The 20,172-nt window shown below is 35.3% G+C and overlaps 1 protein-coding gene across 6 annotated transcripts in view; it reads right to left on the bottom strand.

Moving 5' to 3' along the window:
• Nucleotides 1–20,172, bottom strand: part of LOC126778806 (P protein-like) — a 58,576-nt gene that overhangs the window by 26,408 nt on the left and 11,996 nt on the right. For 2 of the 6 annotated variants that reach the window (XM_050502493.1, XM_050502495.1), the window contains exons 2-3: nucleotides 4,571–4,780; nucleotides 2,121–2,253 (exon numbers count right to left, since the gene is read on the bottom strand). In XM_050502493.1, the coding sequence (XP_050358450.1) occupies nucleotides 2,121–2,253; nucleotides 4,571–4,754 (317 nt within the window). In that variant the 5' untranslated portion in view covers nucleotides 4,755–4,780. Of the gene's footprint in view, nucleotides 1–2,120; nucleotides 2,254–4,570; nucleotides 5,095–20,172 lie in introns of all 6 variants that reach the window. The other 4 variants (XM_050502490.1, XM_050502491.1, XM_050502492.1 and 1 more) reach the window with 4 other exon arrangements.

The raw sequence follows: 20,172 nt of genomic DNA, 5'->3' as shown, positions 1-20,172 counted from the left end.
AAAACACGAAAACACAAAATTTTACGCAATTTTATTTTTTTGTGTACAAAACGATTATGCCGTTTGTTTTTAATTTTGGGTGCCTAAATCTTACTTTAATAGGGAGTGTTTCCTCCTCTTGACCTAATCACTGCCTGCATACGCCTATTAAGTGACCTGATTAGCTTTTTAATGTCTTCCTGTGGGGTCCGTTGCCATTCTTCAGTTAGGGCAGCTTCCAGTTGATTCAGGGTTTCTGGAATTGGATTTCGTGCTCGACCCGTACGTTTTAGCTGGTCCCAGAGGTGCTCTATCGGGTTTAAGTCCGGACTATTGGCTGGCCACTGCATAACTGGAATTTCGACTTCCCTGAGATAGTCTTTAACAATTCTAGCGACGTGAGGTCGTGCGTTGTCGTGCATAAGTTGGAAATTATCCCCAATATATCCAGCGTAAGGCATCACATGAGGCTCCAGAATGTCCGTTATGTAAGTTTCAGCATTAACAGCACGATTACGGAAAAAAACCAGCCCTGTGCGTCCCGTCAAAGAAATACCTCCCCAAAACATTGTAGAGCCTCCACCAAATCGGACTGTTTCTCGAATGCAACACTGAGAGTAGCGTTCTCCTGGCCTTCGCATGACGTTACGTTGTCCATCAGAGCCTACTAGAGACATTCGGCTTTCATCACTGAACAATACTGTCTCCCATTGGTCCAGTGTCCAATCGACGTGCTGCCTAGCAAATTGTAGTCTTGCTTGTCGATGGGATGCTGTGAGTTTTGGTCCTGTTGCTGGCTTGTGAGGGGTTAAGTTTTGCTCTCGAAGTCTTCTTCTTACAGTATTTTCACTCACAGACACTCCACGACTTTCTCGGAGTCTAACTTGAACGTCAACAGCCGAAAGATGTCGGTTTCTTAAAGACGTCAAACCAATAAAACGGTCATCGGTCGGGTTCGTGACACGCCCCCTGCCAGATCCTGGTCTCCGGCGATACTCCCCAGTCTCCAAGTAGCGTTTGTATACTCTTCGCACCGCTGAACGACTTAATTTTAGTGTTCTAGCCACATTTCGCTGACTTAACCCCTCATGAATAAGAGCTACGACTTGAGCAGCTTCTGCTTCAGTAGTATCCATTTTTTATGTTTAAACGTATTAAAATTATTGTTTCAACAAAGTTTCATACACTTAATCAATAATAAACATCGAACCGAGATGACTCCGCGTTAAGAACTGGAAATAAACTAACCATGCACTTTGTGCACAAAGTAACGTTTTCTTATCAATACTTTTAAAATATTCCAAACATCAAAATCAATATCAAGTGGGTAATAAAATGTTAAATGTATATCCCATAAGTAAAACAATCCACCTAGGTCGTCGCATAGTTAAGATAACAACTTTGTAAGTAAAAAAATACGGGTGGGTCGATTTTTTTGGCGGCCAGTGTATATATATATACAGGCACAAGGGACTTAACATCTTAGTTTGCAAGGTTGGTGGCACGTTGTCGATAAAAAAAATTACCTCCAATAAAATATGGCAGCCTTATTTGGTATCAGTGTATTTTACTAACAAAACACGAGTGTAAATAGTTCGAGGGCATGCCCTTATATCCCTTAAAAGGGTAATTAACACATCCACTCTAAGAGTGCTAAAGATTACAGTAACTATTTAGAAACCTAAATTTCTGTACTTGTGTATAAGGACTTAGTCAAGGACATGATAAAAGTAAGAATGAATGAAGAAAGGAATATTTTTGTTACGTGTTACCAATACAGAACGTGATCGCCTCAAAAACCAGTGAGAACGGAACCATGAGACCAGCAAAAATATATTACCAACAAGGTCATCATAACAATCTGCCAAATTATATTCACGTTCCAAAAATCGAAAATGAATAGGAGCAGGCAGCAGCAAAAACTTCCCCAATGAGAACTAATTCTACCAAATTCTCTTGTAAATTTTTGAATGAAAAAATGCCACATGATGTTATTCGGTCATTGTCATGTCATGTGACATTGCCGCTGTAAAAACTACCATCACAGTTTCATAGCCCGACATAATTGGGGTAATTACAAAAAATCCCATTATCTTTTTAACTGGTTTTAGTCAATGTTATCGGTTCCTTATCATAATTACCTGTTTTCATCCTTATTGTTTGAATGTATGTTTCTCTCTACCGTTTCACTGTCGGCAGCAGCGCCATCCGATAATTTTCTGTTGAATATATTCCGGTCACCTTCAGAAATCTCCTCTCGTGTTTCAAGTTTACCTGTAACATCATATATATATATATGAGTATATATATATATATATATATATATAATTAAAAGAGAAAATTTACTTTTGTCATTAGTCCATTAAGGTTGGAATATCCCCAAACGAAAACTTCCAACTCTATACAACTTACCAACTGCACAAAAAGTTTGTGAGCGATAAAAACATGTACACTATCAAACCCATTTATCTCATAAGCTAAAGAAATTGTATACGACCGAACAGATATCACGTATAGATCCAACGGCTTTACGTGCTTTCCACTCTACGACACACTATCAACTTCTAAATACGGGCTGCTACTGAGAAGTTTTACTTCAACTAGGTACTTCTATTTGCGTCAGATATTTGTACCCAGGACCTCAGGGTCTGCAGACAAATGATCACTGAATGACTAGATTGACTTCGAAATTTTAATTTGTGGGGTTTCGGCTTAAGTCAGCCAGTTTACGATTGTCTTATGACGAACTGTTTATACATAAGACAATATTTCCGATATATAGTAGAGTTACCATGAGCTATTGAGCTTGATTTATTTACTTATAGAACTATCAACAAATGTAACAATAACATACACTTAATATATTTATAAAACTTAAGTTTATTGAACTTTAATTTATCGACTAAAGTATGTTTAAATTTACCAATTGTAATAAATTAAAGTGTAGCTGAAATTTAAAAAAAATACATAAATACAACGTAACTGCAAGTAAATTTAAATACATTAAACTAATAATAAAATTAACTATATGCATTTTTTTATATTAAGTATAGGCAGGCGTAGAGTATATGGGACATCTGATGATGAATGGTCACCAACGCATAAAGCCATTAGCATTGTAAGAAATGTTAACCATTGCTTACTTCGCCAATGCGCCACCAATCTTGGGAACTAAGATGTTATGTTCCTTGTGCCTGTAATTATACTGGCTCAATCACCTTTCAAACCGGAACACAACAATAACAAAAAATAACTGCTGTTTTGCGGTAGAATATCTGAGGAGTGGGTAGTATCTACTCAGACGAGCTTGCACAAAGCCCTACCACCAGTAGAATGATTTGTTGGAATTCGCCATTTGATAGTGGTATATACTTATGGATCTTTCATTTACATATGGAAATCTAACTGGTAATTTAAGACGTTTATTTTGTATATAAAATATTATACTAAGTATATATGTATATAACACGTCCATTCGCGTTGTTCGTTTGTTTTCGTTACTTGTTTAGGAGTTTACAGGTTTGTTTAAGGTGTCATCGTGATCGTATTTTGTGATATATAACAATATATTTAACCTTAAAGTGTCTGGAAAAGCGCGTGATGCCATTGGATCAATGATAATGAGAATATAGAAACTTTAGTGCGATTCTAGAAGAACGCGCGAAGAACTCGCTTCATTATTCGCCCTTGAAATGTTGACAAAAAGGTGATATACGACTTTGTTATGTGTATTTTTGTAATGCTATGATTATTATGGTCAATGTTGCATACCTCTCTGACGTTTTACTTGGTCGTAAGTAAGTTAATGGTCGGTTAGTTACGAGTTAGATCGTACAGAATAGCCCTACTCACACACTCCTATTCACACTTTTGCTTTGTAATAATGTCCTCCAGACCGATTTCGGCCACGGCGGGCAATCTCAAGAGAGATTAGCCAACTGCGCAATACATATTATAGTGCACAAGTGTGTGTGAAAACACAGGTGTACTCTCTCTTCCCTCACTCTCATAATCCGATGGGATGGCAACCGGAGTTCAGGCGCAGGACCAACGGCTTTACGTGCTCTCCGAGGCACGGGACTGTACACACTTCCAACTTCCAGACACCGAGATGCTACTGAGAATTTTCTGACAGAAAAACCCGACCTGGGAATTGAACCCAGGATCTCCGGGTCTGCGGCCTTACATCAAGCCACTAGACCAACGAGTCTCTGTAATATCTCTTGCAGTGAGAGAAAGCTGTGCCAGATTTTGTTAAAACACTTAAGATCAATATCACTTGCACAGATTACTTTTTAAACTATTTAATTTTATCGGTGTATACAACTGTTGGTAAACCTTAATAAGTAAATAAAGAAGGCTATGACATTGGCTGTGATAGAAAATCGGTTAAAAGGTCATTACTTTATACGTTTTCTTTATTTATATTTAATTTACAAAAAAAAAAAAACACCAAGTACACATTGATTATATTAATAAAAACCATAAGGGTTCCTGATACCATTTTCTTTCTATATTTATATGTCATGAAAAGTCATGAACATAGATTGTTTAGTACAGGGTGCTCTATAATTACATTTCCATGACTTACCGTGATGTTGTTCGTACATGTGCTTGAACGGCGCAAGCGCAGGATCGAACTTGATCGCGTCTGGCAGCTCAACCCACACCTCGAGGCTGCCTGGCGTGACGTCACTGCACGACACCATTGAGTATACACTATTTCTGTCCTTTTTCTTCTTCATATTACTTATTTTTGTTAGTATAGCTGCCATTATTTATTTAACCGTCTGTACATTTCCTTTAATTTATGTTTTTTCGTATTATTTTAAAATTATATAAATGAAAGAAATAGAGAAAGTTTGTCTTGAGGGGAAATATGATCTTCCTTATAATGTTATTTTAATTTATTTTGTTTACTTTTCGATGTCATGTGACGTAGTTAGTGTTTTTTTTATTGTCTAAATAACAATCTTGGCTAAATCAGGTTTCATTATTTTTAACACCTCTATACAGCACTAGTCTTCGCTCGCGAGAGGTTAGGGGTTAGGTATAAAAAACCGGGCAAGTGCGAGTCGAACTCGTGCACTAAGGGTTCCGTACCACCACACAATACTGGAAGATTTACCGGGTTACTTTAAGATTTAAACTTTTCATTTTTCATTTCAATTTCCTTATTTTTTTGAATATATTTTTTTAAAGAACAAATTTACGATTTACGTATGTTTTCCTGTACTTGTACTACGAGATTCCAAACCTTGCCAAATTTCATGATTAAGGTCAACGGGTCGTACGATATAGGTTTTGATTACCTCTTCGAATATATGGGAAATGCGACATAAACAGCCATATGTTTTGATTGCGTAGATTTAGAGGTTTGAATCTTTCACAGCTTCAAGGGACCGCATACCTCAGTATTTGGTATTACTTTCAACTTTATATATCTACGCGTTCTTAAGAAAAAGGGTCTTGACGGACAGACAAACAGATGGATAGACCTACAACGAAGTGATCTTATGAGGGTTCTTTTTTCCTTGGGGTTCTTGCTTTATATCGGAACTCTTCAAAATCGGTTCAGTATTTTATCAGTGAAAGCGTAACAGACAGGGTTACGTTTGCATTTATAATATAAGAATGGATTTTTATGGTGAAAAATATACACACGGCAAAAGGACATTCCAAAGAACTGATTCTAACATAGAAATAAGTTATTTATTTCAAACAAAGAATGATCAAAGGGTTAATTAAATCAACTTTTATTTCCGTATCGTATATGCACTTATATATGTCGACGTAAAATCATAAAACTGTTTCCTAAATCTTAATAATTACAAGTTTATTTTACTAAGTAATGTCATGATTAAAATGTATGATTTGACTAGGTAATATTAAAAAGAAGATGTAATGGTTGAGTACTCTTTTAAGAGACGAACAATTACTCCTTATTTGTTAAAAAGTTAATCATTAAATTAAATATTCAATTGTAAAACTATTATCTGGATTTATAAAAAAACAACACATCATTGTTTAGTTAATTTGATTACATTTAAGTAAATAAGTTGCATTATTTAAGTTATCATAAAACGGCAAGTTCCGTTAACACCGTTAGTTGTTTTTAAAGATGTTTTGCTTATTAATTTTACGTTCTAAATTAACAAAATAATTGCTAAAATTAAACTTACAATTTATAAGTAACAATGGTTATTTTTGTTAATGAATTTCTGTAATATCAAGAGTAAAATTGAAAACTATTGATTTCAATTTTACTCTCAGCCGGCAAATTTTGTTTGCAGTTTTAAAATGTTTTTATTATTAGTTTTATATTCTAAAATTCTAAGCAGTGTTTAAATAATTCTTAAAAATGGTTTCATAATTTAATAAATTAAAATTGGGTTGCAATAACATTCTTAACTTTAATTTCATTATTTTAAAAGTGAGTGTATTAACTGAGTGACGGTCATCTTGAGGGGATAGCCGTCGCTGAACACCGCAGGCGATGGTTGCTGGAGGGGTAAACGGGAATTCGAGGACTTTACTTTCTGGGTAACCATCGTTGAGGCAAGGTGTGGATTCACTGTGTGAGTACAACTCAGATTTTATTAAAAATAAGGAAAGTGTTTTTTACATTAAAAATTTTTATACATTGTCCGTGGTTTTCATAAATTATTTTATTAAATTCTCATTTTATTAAATTCTTATTTTATTACATTTATTATGGATAAAGAGGGTGAGATTAGCTATGCTGACAACACCGTGTCTAAAGATTCGTTTGGATATTCTAATGCGTTATATAGTATTCAATATTTTATGTATTAATTCTATATGATTATATCCAGATGTAATTGGACTAGTGACGTTTAAATGTGTTTTTTCTGTCTATGTAAAAAATATTTCCTTATATATTGTTTCGAAACTTTGTTGGTTTGTGTATTTTTTATGTATTTACTTAGGAAGTTTCTGTTTGTCTCTCTAATAAATTAAATATATAAAATAAAACTGTATATAATGGCTGTTAAAACCAATATGAGTTAATACTTATAGCAATATAATTGATTTCAGCGCGCTAATCAGCAGTGCTATTCTTTATGAACTCATTTCATTACTCGCCCGTGAAATGTTGACAACCGACATATGGTGATATACAATTTTGATGCGTGTGTTCTTGAAATGTCATGATTATTATGGTCAATGTCGCATATCAATTCCGAGTTTGTTCTTACAGAATAATCTACAGCGCATTATCAAAGATATTATGTAGGAAAGAAACTCTCACCGCAGAAAACGATCGCAAAATGTCATAATATAATAATATCGTGGGACATTTTTCACACACGGCCATCTGATCCCAAAATAAGCTTGTACAGAGCTTGTGCTATGGAAACCAGACAACTGATATACTACATATACTATTTTTCTTTTGTAAATACATACTTATATAGATAATTACACCCAGACTCAGGACAAACAGACATGTTCATGCACACAAATATCTGTCCTGGGTGGGAATCGAACCCACAACCTTCGGCGTGAAAGGCAAGCATCCACCAACCACTCATCATGTCATGTCAGTAAGTGATATGCGACATTGACCAATATAATTATAACTTTAAAATACGAGTGTATACGCATCAAAATAGTTTATCACTCCTTGTATTTAACATTTCACGAGTGAGATACGAAGTGATTAGTAGTAGAATGGCACTGCTTATGTAGGTACTATGTATGTATGTAAATTATTTGAAAAAAAGTTTTACAATCTTCAAGCATCGACTGCGAACAGTTTTATTGCAGGTACATTTAAAATTTTTCTTGTGATTACCAACTGTTCCGCGAGGCGAAACGTTCAATGGCTCAAATAATGCGGGATGTTAATCGGCCCGCTTTATGGCAATCCAGATTAAGCTGAAATTCCATTTAAATGACCCTTACGATTGCGACGCCCGAAATGAGTCGAATGAGAAGAAAATATATCAATTGTTTTTCTCTCGTCTGTACTTTGTAAGTAGACTTCCTTGCCCGCATATTACTTATTAATTTTAATAATTACATTATAACAATGTAATTTATTATTAATTTTTTTTAGATAAGTGTACGCTGCTTTCCTGTAGAATGATAACATTAAACGCTATCCCACTGCTGGGCTAAGACTTCATCTTATTTCAGGAGAATGTTTGAAGCGAATTTATATTAATTTTAATCCAACACAGATTTGCGCACGATTTTTCTGTCAACGCCGAAATGAATTATAAACACAAATTTAACACAAATAATAGTAAAATTAATAATAATAAAAGTAATTTGTAATTTAGAACTAAGTAAATTACATAGAATACCACCATGTTAATAGATCCGTCTGTATCTACTGCAGACCAATAATTAATGTCAACTGTCATCTGTCAACTGTCAAACAAACAAATGACCTTTGATACACTGCTATTATACTTTACTGTATCTTACGTTTCTTATGTATACAATTATGGAATGGCGTGTTACACGCCCCCCCCCCCTCTCCTCTGACGCGTGGGCGATAACTAGTATTTCGTAATAGAGCCCTTCAGACTAATTTCTAAAATTATGATCAATTTGAAAAGAACTAATTTAAATCTGATTTCTAATTGGTCGGTTTCAGTCGATGACGTAATAGGCGTCCAATGACCGTTCAGTATTTAGTCAGGATTAATAATCTGACTTTGACATGACAACTGGACATGTAACATGTCTGTTTAACTTGTTAGACGAGAAAATTATCGCTCTTTATTATCTGTGACAATTTCGGGGCTGAGAATCTCTTCGAGATGTTTTTAAAAATGGAATACTTTCAGTGATATCATATTATGCTTTTAAACAGTATTTACTTGGTGTCAATGATTTGTGCCAATTTACCTGGGTAAGCACCACCTACTCATCAGATATTGTAGTAGCAGTACTTGATATTGTTGTGTTCTGGTTTAAAGAGCGAGTTAACTAGTGAGACTACAGGCACTTGGGATATAATATTACTTCCCAAGGTTGGTGGCGTATTGGCGATGTACGAAATGTTTATTATTCCTACATTACCATTAGGTGGCCCATTTGCCACTCCACCTACCTGTTCCATAAAAAAACACAAATTTGTATGTTATGTAAATCAGGTTTCAATGTACTAATGTGCAGTCGAAACAGGAAGCTACAACGAAGTGCGTGTATATACATGTTTGGAATACAGATAAAAAATGAAAGTTATACGACCCTAACATTGTGTGTCTTATTGACCAATTTTGACATAAATATTACGTTGGTCATTTGCATTCCAATGCGTTTCGATAACGGTAATAGCAAAACACAGCAATGTGATAATAAGCCGAGATGGCCTAGTGGTTAGAATGAATCGTGAATCTTAACCGATGATTGGGTTCAAAACCGGGCAAGCACCTCTGAATATTCATGTGCTTAATTTGTGTTTATAATTCATCTCGTGCTTGACGGTGAAGGAAAACATCGTGAGAAAACCGTGTGTCTAATTTTACTGTAATTCTGCCATATGTGTACTCCACCAACCCGCATTGGAGCAGCGTGGTGGAATAAGCTCCAAACCTTCTCCTCAAAAAAAGGAGAAGAGACCTTAGCTCAGCAGTGGGACATTCACAGGCACACACATTTATGTGTTAATAAAGTTATTTAGGCGCTAGATTCTGCACGCGGTATCGTCCACGTCTGGGGGGTGTTAGGTACCATGTGTCCTCCTTGACAACGTGTTTGCAAAATGTCATAATGTTGTCATGATGGTTGAAGAATAAACACAACAATTTGTAATCACTGGTACTCAACCAAAGCTGCCATGTCATCCACACCTCATTTATAGTGGTATGTCTGTATTTAAAAGCGACGAACACTTTCCGATTGCATGAAGCTATATAACCTTCATAGATAAATGGATAATGGTAAGAATGAATATTCCAGTCGGACTTCTAGTTCCTGAGATCGCGCTGAGAACGCGCTGCGTTCAACCGTACAAACTATCCAGTTCTATAATGGTGATGATGAACATACTTCTAGGACACAATAGGCACAGGAGGAAAAGTGCAAAAGTGCATTGTCCTAAGCTCATAATCCGTTGGGATAGGATTTCTAGACTATATAGGAAATTTTTTGATATAAAATCCTGATTCCGGATTTGAAACCAGAACCTCGAAGTTCAAAGCCAGAACCTTAACAACGAAGTCGAGGCGGATAGATCATTAAAATTACAGTATGAATGAGATACATAGTACAAATGTTATCAATACTAGCTTAGTGTAAGATGAGATTGTAGAGCGTAGTTCGTTTTTATATTTTAATTATGGACCTTACTGTGTTTATAATAAAGTTCATAACTCCTTCTAAAGTGCACTTCATTTTCAGCAGATCATCTTACTAGCGCCATATTAAATACGATACGGTGTCGCATACTTTCCAGCGTATGTATGTCGGAATGTTTGCACGTAGGCACGTACACGGGTAATAGAAGCCAACATTACTGATGGACATGTAAGAAATAAAAGAGATATTTCAAAAGTTTTCAACTTTAAGCAATAATTTTATTCATAAAAGAAGGTATTTATATTTTTATACTGCCATGAAAAAAGTCGTAGCTGCGGTCTACCGCAGTTGTTTCTTGCAGCTGGAATGTCAGAGAAAATAAAAAGGGCTATTCGTAATCATGATTAAAAACAGACAAAAATATATGTATAATAATAATAATGAATTGTATAAAACACATATACAGAATTGGCTGTAAAAATTACACTTAAGACATAAAAGCAGTATATTTAAGCTGTGGGCAAATTTTTTATCTATGTTGCGCAATAAAATTACGACTCAAAACATTTTTAGTTTATAATTTTTAAAATATGTTTACTTAATATTTTTTGGCTAAGCAAACTTCTCGATTTATTTATTATTAAATTGTACTCGTGCGAAGCCGGGGCGGGTAGCGAGTAATATATGATACAATAAATTGGCTCATTGTTTACAAGTGGATTTTAACAATTTGCGGTTCGGTTGAATTTAGATGGGGAACCCATCGTCAATATTATTAATTATTATTTTAATTATTAATTGAAGAGTTTCAATTATCAATGTCATATTTTGCGAAATTATTAATGTAATCTAGCTGGTACATGGAAGAAGCTTGACTTCGAGCGTCAACGAATAAGTGTAAGATTTCGAGCGTCAGATGACGTCAGTGTAAGATTTGTTATTTACACATCAATTCTCGTGAGTTTCTTGGCACTCATACCATTTTATTTATTTATTCGGTACACATAACTAATTAGTTAATAAAAGCAATACATTATTATACAAAAATTTACTTATTTATTGAATTTAGTTAAGCTTATGTGTGATTTTGAGATAAAATGTAAAAAGAAAATAAATGAAAGTAGAAAATAAAATAAACAAAATTTTCATAAATAATATATAAAAAATGAATGTTATATACCTTAATTCAACATTTAAAAAAATGCCAATTGTATATTATACAATACACACAGTGTAAAACCCGCCTTAAGAGTAGAGCAAGAATTTACTTGGTTTTACAACCTTTACGGTATAAAGATACTAGTCCAGCCCGCAGTTTCAATTTCTACTTATCTTATTGGAGCTTTATTATTCGAATGAAATGTAAATTTTAAGCGTTAATTATATTTTTATATTCTAGCGAGAAGTTAAATAATATAACAAAACAATCCAAGTTTAAAATCGAGTTCAATGTACTCCTAACCAGTTGATACTGGTCAGAACCGGTTACAACTAGTTGGTTCAATAATTTAATTCAAGCTAAAATCTATCTTTGGCAATCGGAATAAAGCACTAATTCTGTTATCGCATTTAATAGATAAGTGTGCAAGCGAAATCAGTTATTATTCGCAACAGTTTAAGGATTAATATTCAATGAATAATGATTTAATATATTAAGTCTTTGTTTAACAGAAACTGTTTTTAGCACGATACGAATTTTTGTTGCCTATGCAAGTCTGCATAACATTTTGGATATCTCTTAGAACTTTATTATGTTTTTAAAAAACTTTATTTGAAATCCTTTTCAACTAATAATTGTAATTCATTTCACGTTTTATTAGTTCATATTCACACAAAACCTAAATCTCTTAACTGGTTTTAGTCTTTATATTCATACTAAGGAAAACTACAATAATAATATAATAAATATTAAAAACCAATGTCGATGAATTCTCTCTATGTGTTTCCGCTAACGTCTTCTAAACCACGCAATAAATTTTGATACGGTTTTCACTAATAGAATGAGCACTAGACGAGGAAGGTTTTTATATATAATTTGTAAATATTTTGTACATAATGACTGAACTATGTCGGGGTTTTGGTCAAAAAACTGTTTTCGTACACTTACAAGGCTAACGCTAGCTAAGCCTTAGATTCTAAACAGGCCTATTGTCCTTAATACTATACATCTTCTATGTATAACACACTATTATTATTTTTTTATTTTGGTATTATTAATTATTTGTGAAGCTTTTTTAAACGTGAAATATATATATATAAATACGTTAATTATCTTAAGCATTAAAGTTAGAACATATTTATCCTTTACCTACATAATTTGAATTAATATCTTGTGTATTTGTGAATAAAAACTCTCGCGCAACAAAAATAATTATTGCGGTCAACGGTGTGATGGCGGGGTTGTAACGGGGGGTTCAGTTACGCGGATTGGAGGCTGTGTTGACGGTCATCTTAAATTTGCAATTTTTTAGTAGTAGTTAGTGAGTAGTGTGAATGTCATATTTTTGGTTGTAAATAAATAATACTGGCAGGGCTTTGCGCAATCTCGTCTGGCTAGGTACTACCCACTCATCAGATACCGCAAAACAGCAGTACTTCGTATTGTTGTATTCCGGTTTGAAGGGTAAGTGACCTAGTGAAACCACAGTTACGGCCCAATGCCTACGAGTCCACTCACCACCAGGAGGCCCATTTGAACTACCAATTTTATAAATATATGTCAGTCTTCGCAATATGGCAAATATTACGAAGGCTACCAGGGGGGAATGTTACGATTCGTTCATTCAAGTGCCTCTCTATTTACACTGCATTAAATATCATTTATGTGGGATGCGTACATCACACTCGAACCGTCAGACGGCATCTATCGATTGTTATAGATACCTTTGAGATAAGATAAAGCAAAAAACCGGTTTTTTCCAGAAAAAACATGTCAAACAATCTTTGATATTGCACTCGAGTTGACACTTTCTAGATCTAGATATAGGTTTCAATAACAAGTACTAATTGTACATAAGTAGTGTTATTATTAAATTGTCTTCCTTATTTACGAAAACGTGCAAAATAACAATTCCTATTTATTGAGTTCCGTACAAATAAAAACATCACGGATGACTTGATCTTTGTTGGTTTTATTGATGTTTCTTATTTAATATAGTTATATCGTTTGTTTCTGAAATAGAAATTAAGAAAAGTTTATAATGTGTGTGTAAAGCTAATTTAAGCAAGTTCTCATTTACTTACCCCGATTTAAAAATGTAAAAATGTTATAAGTGGTCTGTGGTATCGTAGCTCCTACACGAATGGACTGATATTGATGCGGTTTTTTCTGTTTTAAGCCTGATCTCATCGAGTTGCTATTACATGCTATTACATCTAAGTTGTAAGTTATGAGGATCGGTTCAGACGTTTCAACCAAAGGGAAGATTCGCGGGAGAAATCGACAATCGGAAATGCTATTCAGGCGTTTCAACCAAAGGGGGAGAAATATTTGTTTTTTTTTTATGAAATAGGTCGGTGGACTGACAATGGGCCACCTGATAGTATGTCACCACTGCCCACAGACATTGGCGATGTAACAAATATCAATCATTTCTTACATCGACAATGCGGCATCACCCTTGGAAACTATGATGTTATGTCCCTTGTGCCTGAAGTTATACTGGCTCCTTCACCCAAATCGGAACACAACAATACTGAATATTCCTGTTTAGCCGAAGAATAATCGATAGGCAAAAAAAAATTGTTAATGATTTTTTTTTAGCTAATTAAAGAAAACTACAACCGTAAAACTACGATCGCATTACAAATGTCCTGACATCGTAAACATAATTACTCTTCAGGTAAATAAAAAAAATTGTTTTGCTTTTGTTTTTTACCGACTTTGTTTATTAAAGAGATGTCTTTTCGGATGATATCAATGTCCGGTTTTATGGAATCCTTACTGACAAATGCGGAGGTGTGTTTTTTTGTTACACTTTTATGTCTTAACTATTCAACCAATCACGAAAATTTCCATACAAGTTGTCAAGGGTACAGAAAAGGACACAGTGTACCTCCAACCCAAAGCAAAACCGCGAGCTGTAACTAGTTACGTTGATTCGTATTTACCTCTCCAATTAAGTGTATAGGGGGCCAATTATACTAACAAATTGTCACTATCGCATTCGAATCGAAGCATAGTCGTTGACGTATATCCGTTTTCCTATTCTTTAAGTAAATAATCGACTATTGGCATAAAACCGTGGAATGCTTTGCCTGTGTCCATATTTCCTGATAGGTACAATGTCGGTGGCTTTAAATCCAGGGTAAACGGTGTCCTTCTGGGCAGGCGCGCTACATCCTAGACCGTGACTTTGCTTAAGATCAGGCAAGTCAACGGTAAATTCCACCAACCCGCACTGGAGCAGCGTGATGGAATAAGCTCCAAACCTTCTCCTCAAAAAGGGAGAGGAGGCCTTAGCCCAGCAGTGGGACATTTACAAGGCTGTTAATAATAAAAAAACGGTCAAGCGCTTGCCTATTATGTATAAAAAACTTAACAATTAAGTGTGGTTTTGACACAACGGTATATGTTAACATCATATCGGTTCAGTTTTGATCCGAATAGATGCAGAATAGATAGGGAACGTATCGGAATCGTTATAGATTAGTAGAATTCGGCCCCAGCGTAAGTGTGGGGACGACATTACACAAGAGTCCAGGATCGAACCTGCGACTAACATCGTTAGACCAATAAAATTACTAAATGCTACATTTGTAAATACAATCTTGACATGAGATATATTTGTCAGCAATAATCGCCAAGCAGTTCTAGGAACAGCTTCATATATAATGGAATCCCATTATTGTCCCTAGATGGCGCTGTTTTCATTCCAAACAAATTCAACCTTCACAGTTAACGTAAACGATAGTAAAAAAGAGAACTCGCACTAGACAGTTACGTACAATTAACTACTACGTATGTATTTAGATAATTGGTATGCTAATTGTTGAGCTCACGTAAATTCGACAATATACAAATTGTGTAGCCATTGAGGCAATGGGGAACGCTTTTAATATTATTTTTAAGAAACAATTGTTAACTTTAATGATAAACAGACATACATTTTCAAGGATATTTAACAGTTGTATATGTTTTATTGGTGTGAATCTTTTGGGCTTTGGAAGTGAGACTGACTTGTATACCGTTACGTCAAACTGCATAACTTTTTCTCATCTTTCTTAGGCAGTCATGCCCCTTGTCTTATATGCTTGTTGTCAATAAATGAGCTTAGCGTCAGCTACATAATCGAGGATAATTCCGCCACCGTTTTCACGCTTAGACGACTCACGACATCGTATCGTGTAAACTAGCTTATATAACTCGTACAGCTGTATAGCTTTTTAACTGGTGGTAGGGCTTTGTGCAAGCTCGTCTGGGTAGGTACCACCCACTCATCAGATATTCTACCGCAAAACAGCAATACTTGATATTGTTGTGTTCCGGTTTGAAGGGTGAGTGAGCCAGTGTAATTACAGGCACAAGGGACATAAAATCTTAGTTCCCAAGGTTGGTGGCGCATTGGATATGTAAGCGATGGTTGACATTTCTTACAATGCCAATGTCTAAGAGCGTTGGTGACCACTTACCATCAGGTGGCCCATATGCTCGTCCGCCTTCCTATTCTATAAAAAAAAAAAAAAGCTTGTCATTAGTTTTTACTGTAAATTATAAACGTAGTGTCAAAAAATAAGTGAATCATTAAAATGATTCCTCAACAGTTTTACTTAATTTTTAACCAAATGTTATGTGTACATGAAAGGTATCCGCGCGAGTTTATTGAGTTATAGTTTCCAAACGAGTCTTCGTTCACATTTTGAGAGGTTTGGTAGGAGTTAGTGGTTAATATTTAAGATATATGCGTAACAAACAAATAAGCAAACTCACATGCACTGACAAGCATTGAACTTTTTTCGCAATTATAATGTAACTAGCTAATCGTGCTTTTTTTTTTTTTTTGTGCATGCTTCGTTACGAGTCGATAAGAAGAAAAATGTATTTTGGATAGGATTTGCGTAAAATCCGTTCTTAGTGAGCGTCTACGTCGGTGATGTGATAAATTTCAACCCAATCGGGCGGATAGTTTAGATCTCGTGACCAGTGGTATTTCACATTATATTATCGATAAGTATTGATCTAATAAAGACTCCTTTGTAGTTGCACTCTTTCGGTAGATTTGGCCGAACTTGTAGATCTAAACCCAAATAAAGTGATTAACAAACGTTTATCATACGTTTCGTTTGCGCTGAAATAAATCGCGTTAAAGCGCTGAGCGGTTAACAAGTAATGAACAATGTAATAATAATCTAAATATAGAATTTCAAGCGGAAAACACACTTTAGCACAATTTATTATAAAAACAATCGTTACGGTTAAATTATATAGTTTAAAAAACAAGAGTTTTAATTAATGTAGTACAAACTAAGTCCGTGGTTTTGTTTGCATGTAATCCAGTGCCGAAAATCCTTTCAAGAACTCAAGTATATAACTATTCCCATGTTAACGAGGAGGCCACGGGATCGCTTGCGCATGCTTCCATGAGGTATAAAGGCTTCCTGTCACGGCATACGAGTCGGTCTTTGGGGTATCCAAGGCGCCCCAATAGATGTTTCAAGTCAAAAATCGTACTAATCGATTATTCAATTTGAATATGTTTGATTTTGTCTCGGGAGACAGCGAGTATTACCTTGAATAACTTAGCTTAGCAAAAGCGAGCCAATCAAACATTAATTTTTCGAAATTAAAGATACGTACATATATACTTATATTATAAATGTGAGTAACTCTGTCTCAACCACTGAACTGAATTCGATAACATTTTTCTCCGCAGTTGAATATACATTTCGCATAATAGTTACCATTATGCGTGCTTGAACACGCTTCTCTCATAAACTAACAGTTTCGAAACTATCCGTTTTTCGGTATCATAAGCCTTTATTAAAGGGTATTTAATTTCACATTATGACCATGAGCTGTGCAATTGACCATTAACGTTATTTAATCTATCAATATCTACAAGTAAATACAGAAGTGTAGGTTTGACGTATTTTTAACAGCCTACAAAGCCTTGTTTAGCGAATACCTCCTCCTCTTCATGAAATTTGGAACGGTATAATTGATATTTTATTTATTAAATTATTTGATTTTATAGATAAGAACAAAGGGGCATCTGATGGTAAGTGCAGTAAGGCAATAAGATAATGTAAGAAATGGTTCGTATTTCTTGCACTGCCAATGCTTATGGGCAGTGGGGACCACTTCCATCAGGTGCGCATTTGCATCTTCCATTAAAATAACGGCCAGTTCTAACCATATAACCGACCTACTGCTGTTTGCTGAATATTGCTCAAGGTTGGGGTAGAACCTCTTGACATTAGAATTATTTTTGACCGGATGTTGAACGAATTGTGAATTAAATTCGATGTAAAAATTACGCAACTAAAATTATGCTTATAATATATCCAAAATGTATTTCGAATGCGTCGATTATATACAGACTAATGACTTTTTAATTATAAGCGTTTATATTTAAACCGTGACAGATATATATTTTTTTTAGAGAATAGTTAGGCGGAAGAGCATATGGGCCACCTGATGGTAAGTGGTCACCAACGCCCATAGACATTGGCATTATAAGAAATGTTAACCATCGCTTACATCACCAATGCGCCACCAACCTCGGGAACTAAGATGTTATGTCCCTTATGCCTGTAATTACACTGGCTCACTCACTCTTCAAATCTTGGACCCCAAAGAAAATAGCCTAATAACCTAATAAAAACTTTTTGTACAAACCTTCTTTGTTTATAAACATACATAAACTTGTCTAGACGTTTAATATTATATTAATGATATTTAATAAATTAATTTAATTGATAATAAGAGCCTTGAATCAGTTAACGAATTCGTCTATCTGGGGTCTCTTGTAACGAGTAGTGATGATAATGATGTCCTGCTGACCGACTACGGCCACGCTGGCCAATCTCAAGAGAGATTAGCCAACTGCGCAGGACATATTATAGTGCACAAATGTATGTGCAAACACAGGTTTTTTTTTATAGAATAGGAAGGTGGACGAGTATATGGGCCACCTGATGGTAAGTGGTCACCAAACGCCCTTAGACATTGGCATTGTAAGAAATGTCAACCATCGCTTATAGCCAATGCGCCACCAATCTTGGGAACTAAGATTTTATGTCCCTTGTGCCTGTAATTACACTGGCTCACTTACCCTTCAAACCGGAACACAACAATATCAAGTATTGCTGTTTTGCGGTAGAATATCTGATGAGTGGGTGGTACCTACCCAGACGAGCTTGCACAAAGCCCTACCACCAGTAGTTGCACTCTCTATTCCTTAACTCTCATAATCCGTTGGGACGGCAATGCAAGGCGAACGGAAAAAGTTCAGGCGCATGACTAATGGCTTTTCGTGCTTCTTCAAGCAAGGGAGTATGCACACTTCCAATTTCCAGACTCCGGACTGTTTCTGTTAATCATTGGGGTGAACCTAGGACCTCGGGATCTGAGGCCTTATAGCCATTAGACCAACAAGGCAGACAAACGACTAGTAACGATCGTCAGATGTGTAAACAGGAAAACAATATCAGCAAACAGATGCTTAAAAGGATTATTCAGAAATTTTTGCTGTATGACCTCACTGATAACCCATATTAGCGTACGGGTCGGAGTCCTGGGTTCCAAAGTGGATCAGAACTCTACTCTAATTCGGTCATATGTCTTTCGTCTTGTCCGTTATACAAGTTCAAAACAAACTAACCGAATTTTGTAATTATCTAAAATTAACAACTGAAACAGTTTTTAATTAATAATAACGACATTTTCATAAAATATATCCAAATACACTGATCCGTATTGGTGTGAGGTAATTGAAAACACACACACACATCTTTAAAATAATAAGATGCAACAACACGTTGAAATTATGTCTCTAATTGGCTCAAAAATTATCCACGCTGTTCAATTGAAAATAGACTTTATTCCTGAAAACATTATGTTTAATTTAGTGCACGTATAGCCTAATTGCTTAGCCTAAATATTAACTTTTACAAGAATATTTAAATGGTTAGTTAAGACATTAATGCTAAATAAAAAGTTGAATTCGATGTTGAGAGTAATATACGCTTATAGACAATGGCAGAAGAAGTATGGATAAACAAACCTAATTGTCCGTTCTCATAGACCGGCTCAGAGAGCATCGGACGGCACTTCTTTTCACAGTTTACTTGGTAGGAGGGCTTTGTGCAAGCACGTCTGGGTAGGTACTACCCACTCATCAGTTATTCTACCGCCAAACAGCAACATTCAATATAAAAACTTAATTCCAAAGGTAAGTGGCGTATTGGCGATTTAAGGAATGGTTGATATTTCTTACCGCCAACGTCTATGGGTGGTGGTGACTACTTATCATCAGGTGAACCATTTGCCAGTCCTCGGGTTTACCTCTAGTTTCGCGCAGTCGAAGTTTTGTTTCTGACGTGTTAATACGTGTGTTAATGAAACAAGTTCTGATGAAGAAATAGATTTATTCTATCGTTACTATCATAATGGCGGCTGTCGGCGCAAGCGGAGCGAGAGAACGCAATAACGGAAGAGAACGTCAATGGAGGCAGCCGATCAGCTCCTTATATTGTTTTACACTGAACGCGTTAGGTCGGCTCTTACGCATTCTCATTTAAAAAAAAAAGATGTGAAAAACCAACCTTATTTCCATGACCCCAAAATTCATTTTCAAACGTACTCTCCTCTCAGGGTCTGATCAGGGTCTATGTGAACGGACACTAAGACTCACTTATTCCATTCCATTTACATTATTTGCTAATAGCTCTGCTCTATTATGCATTGCAATAATT

The sequence above is a fragment of the Nymphalis io genome, chromosome 27, assembly GCF_905147045.1.
Source record: "Nymphalis io chromosome 27, ilAglIoxx1.1, whole genome shotgun sequence".
In the NCBI taxonomy this organism is placed as follows: Eukaryota; Metazoa; Arthropoda; class Insecta; order Lepidoptera; family Nymphalidae; genus Nymphalis; species Nymphalis io.
This window is presented reverse-complemented; position numbering and strand designations above follow the sequence as displayed.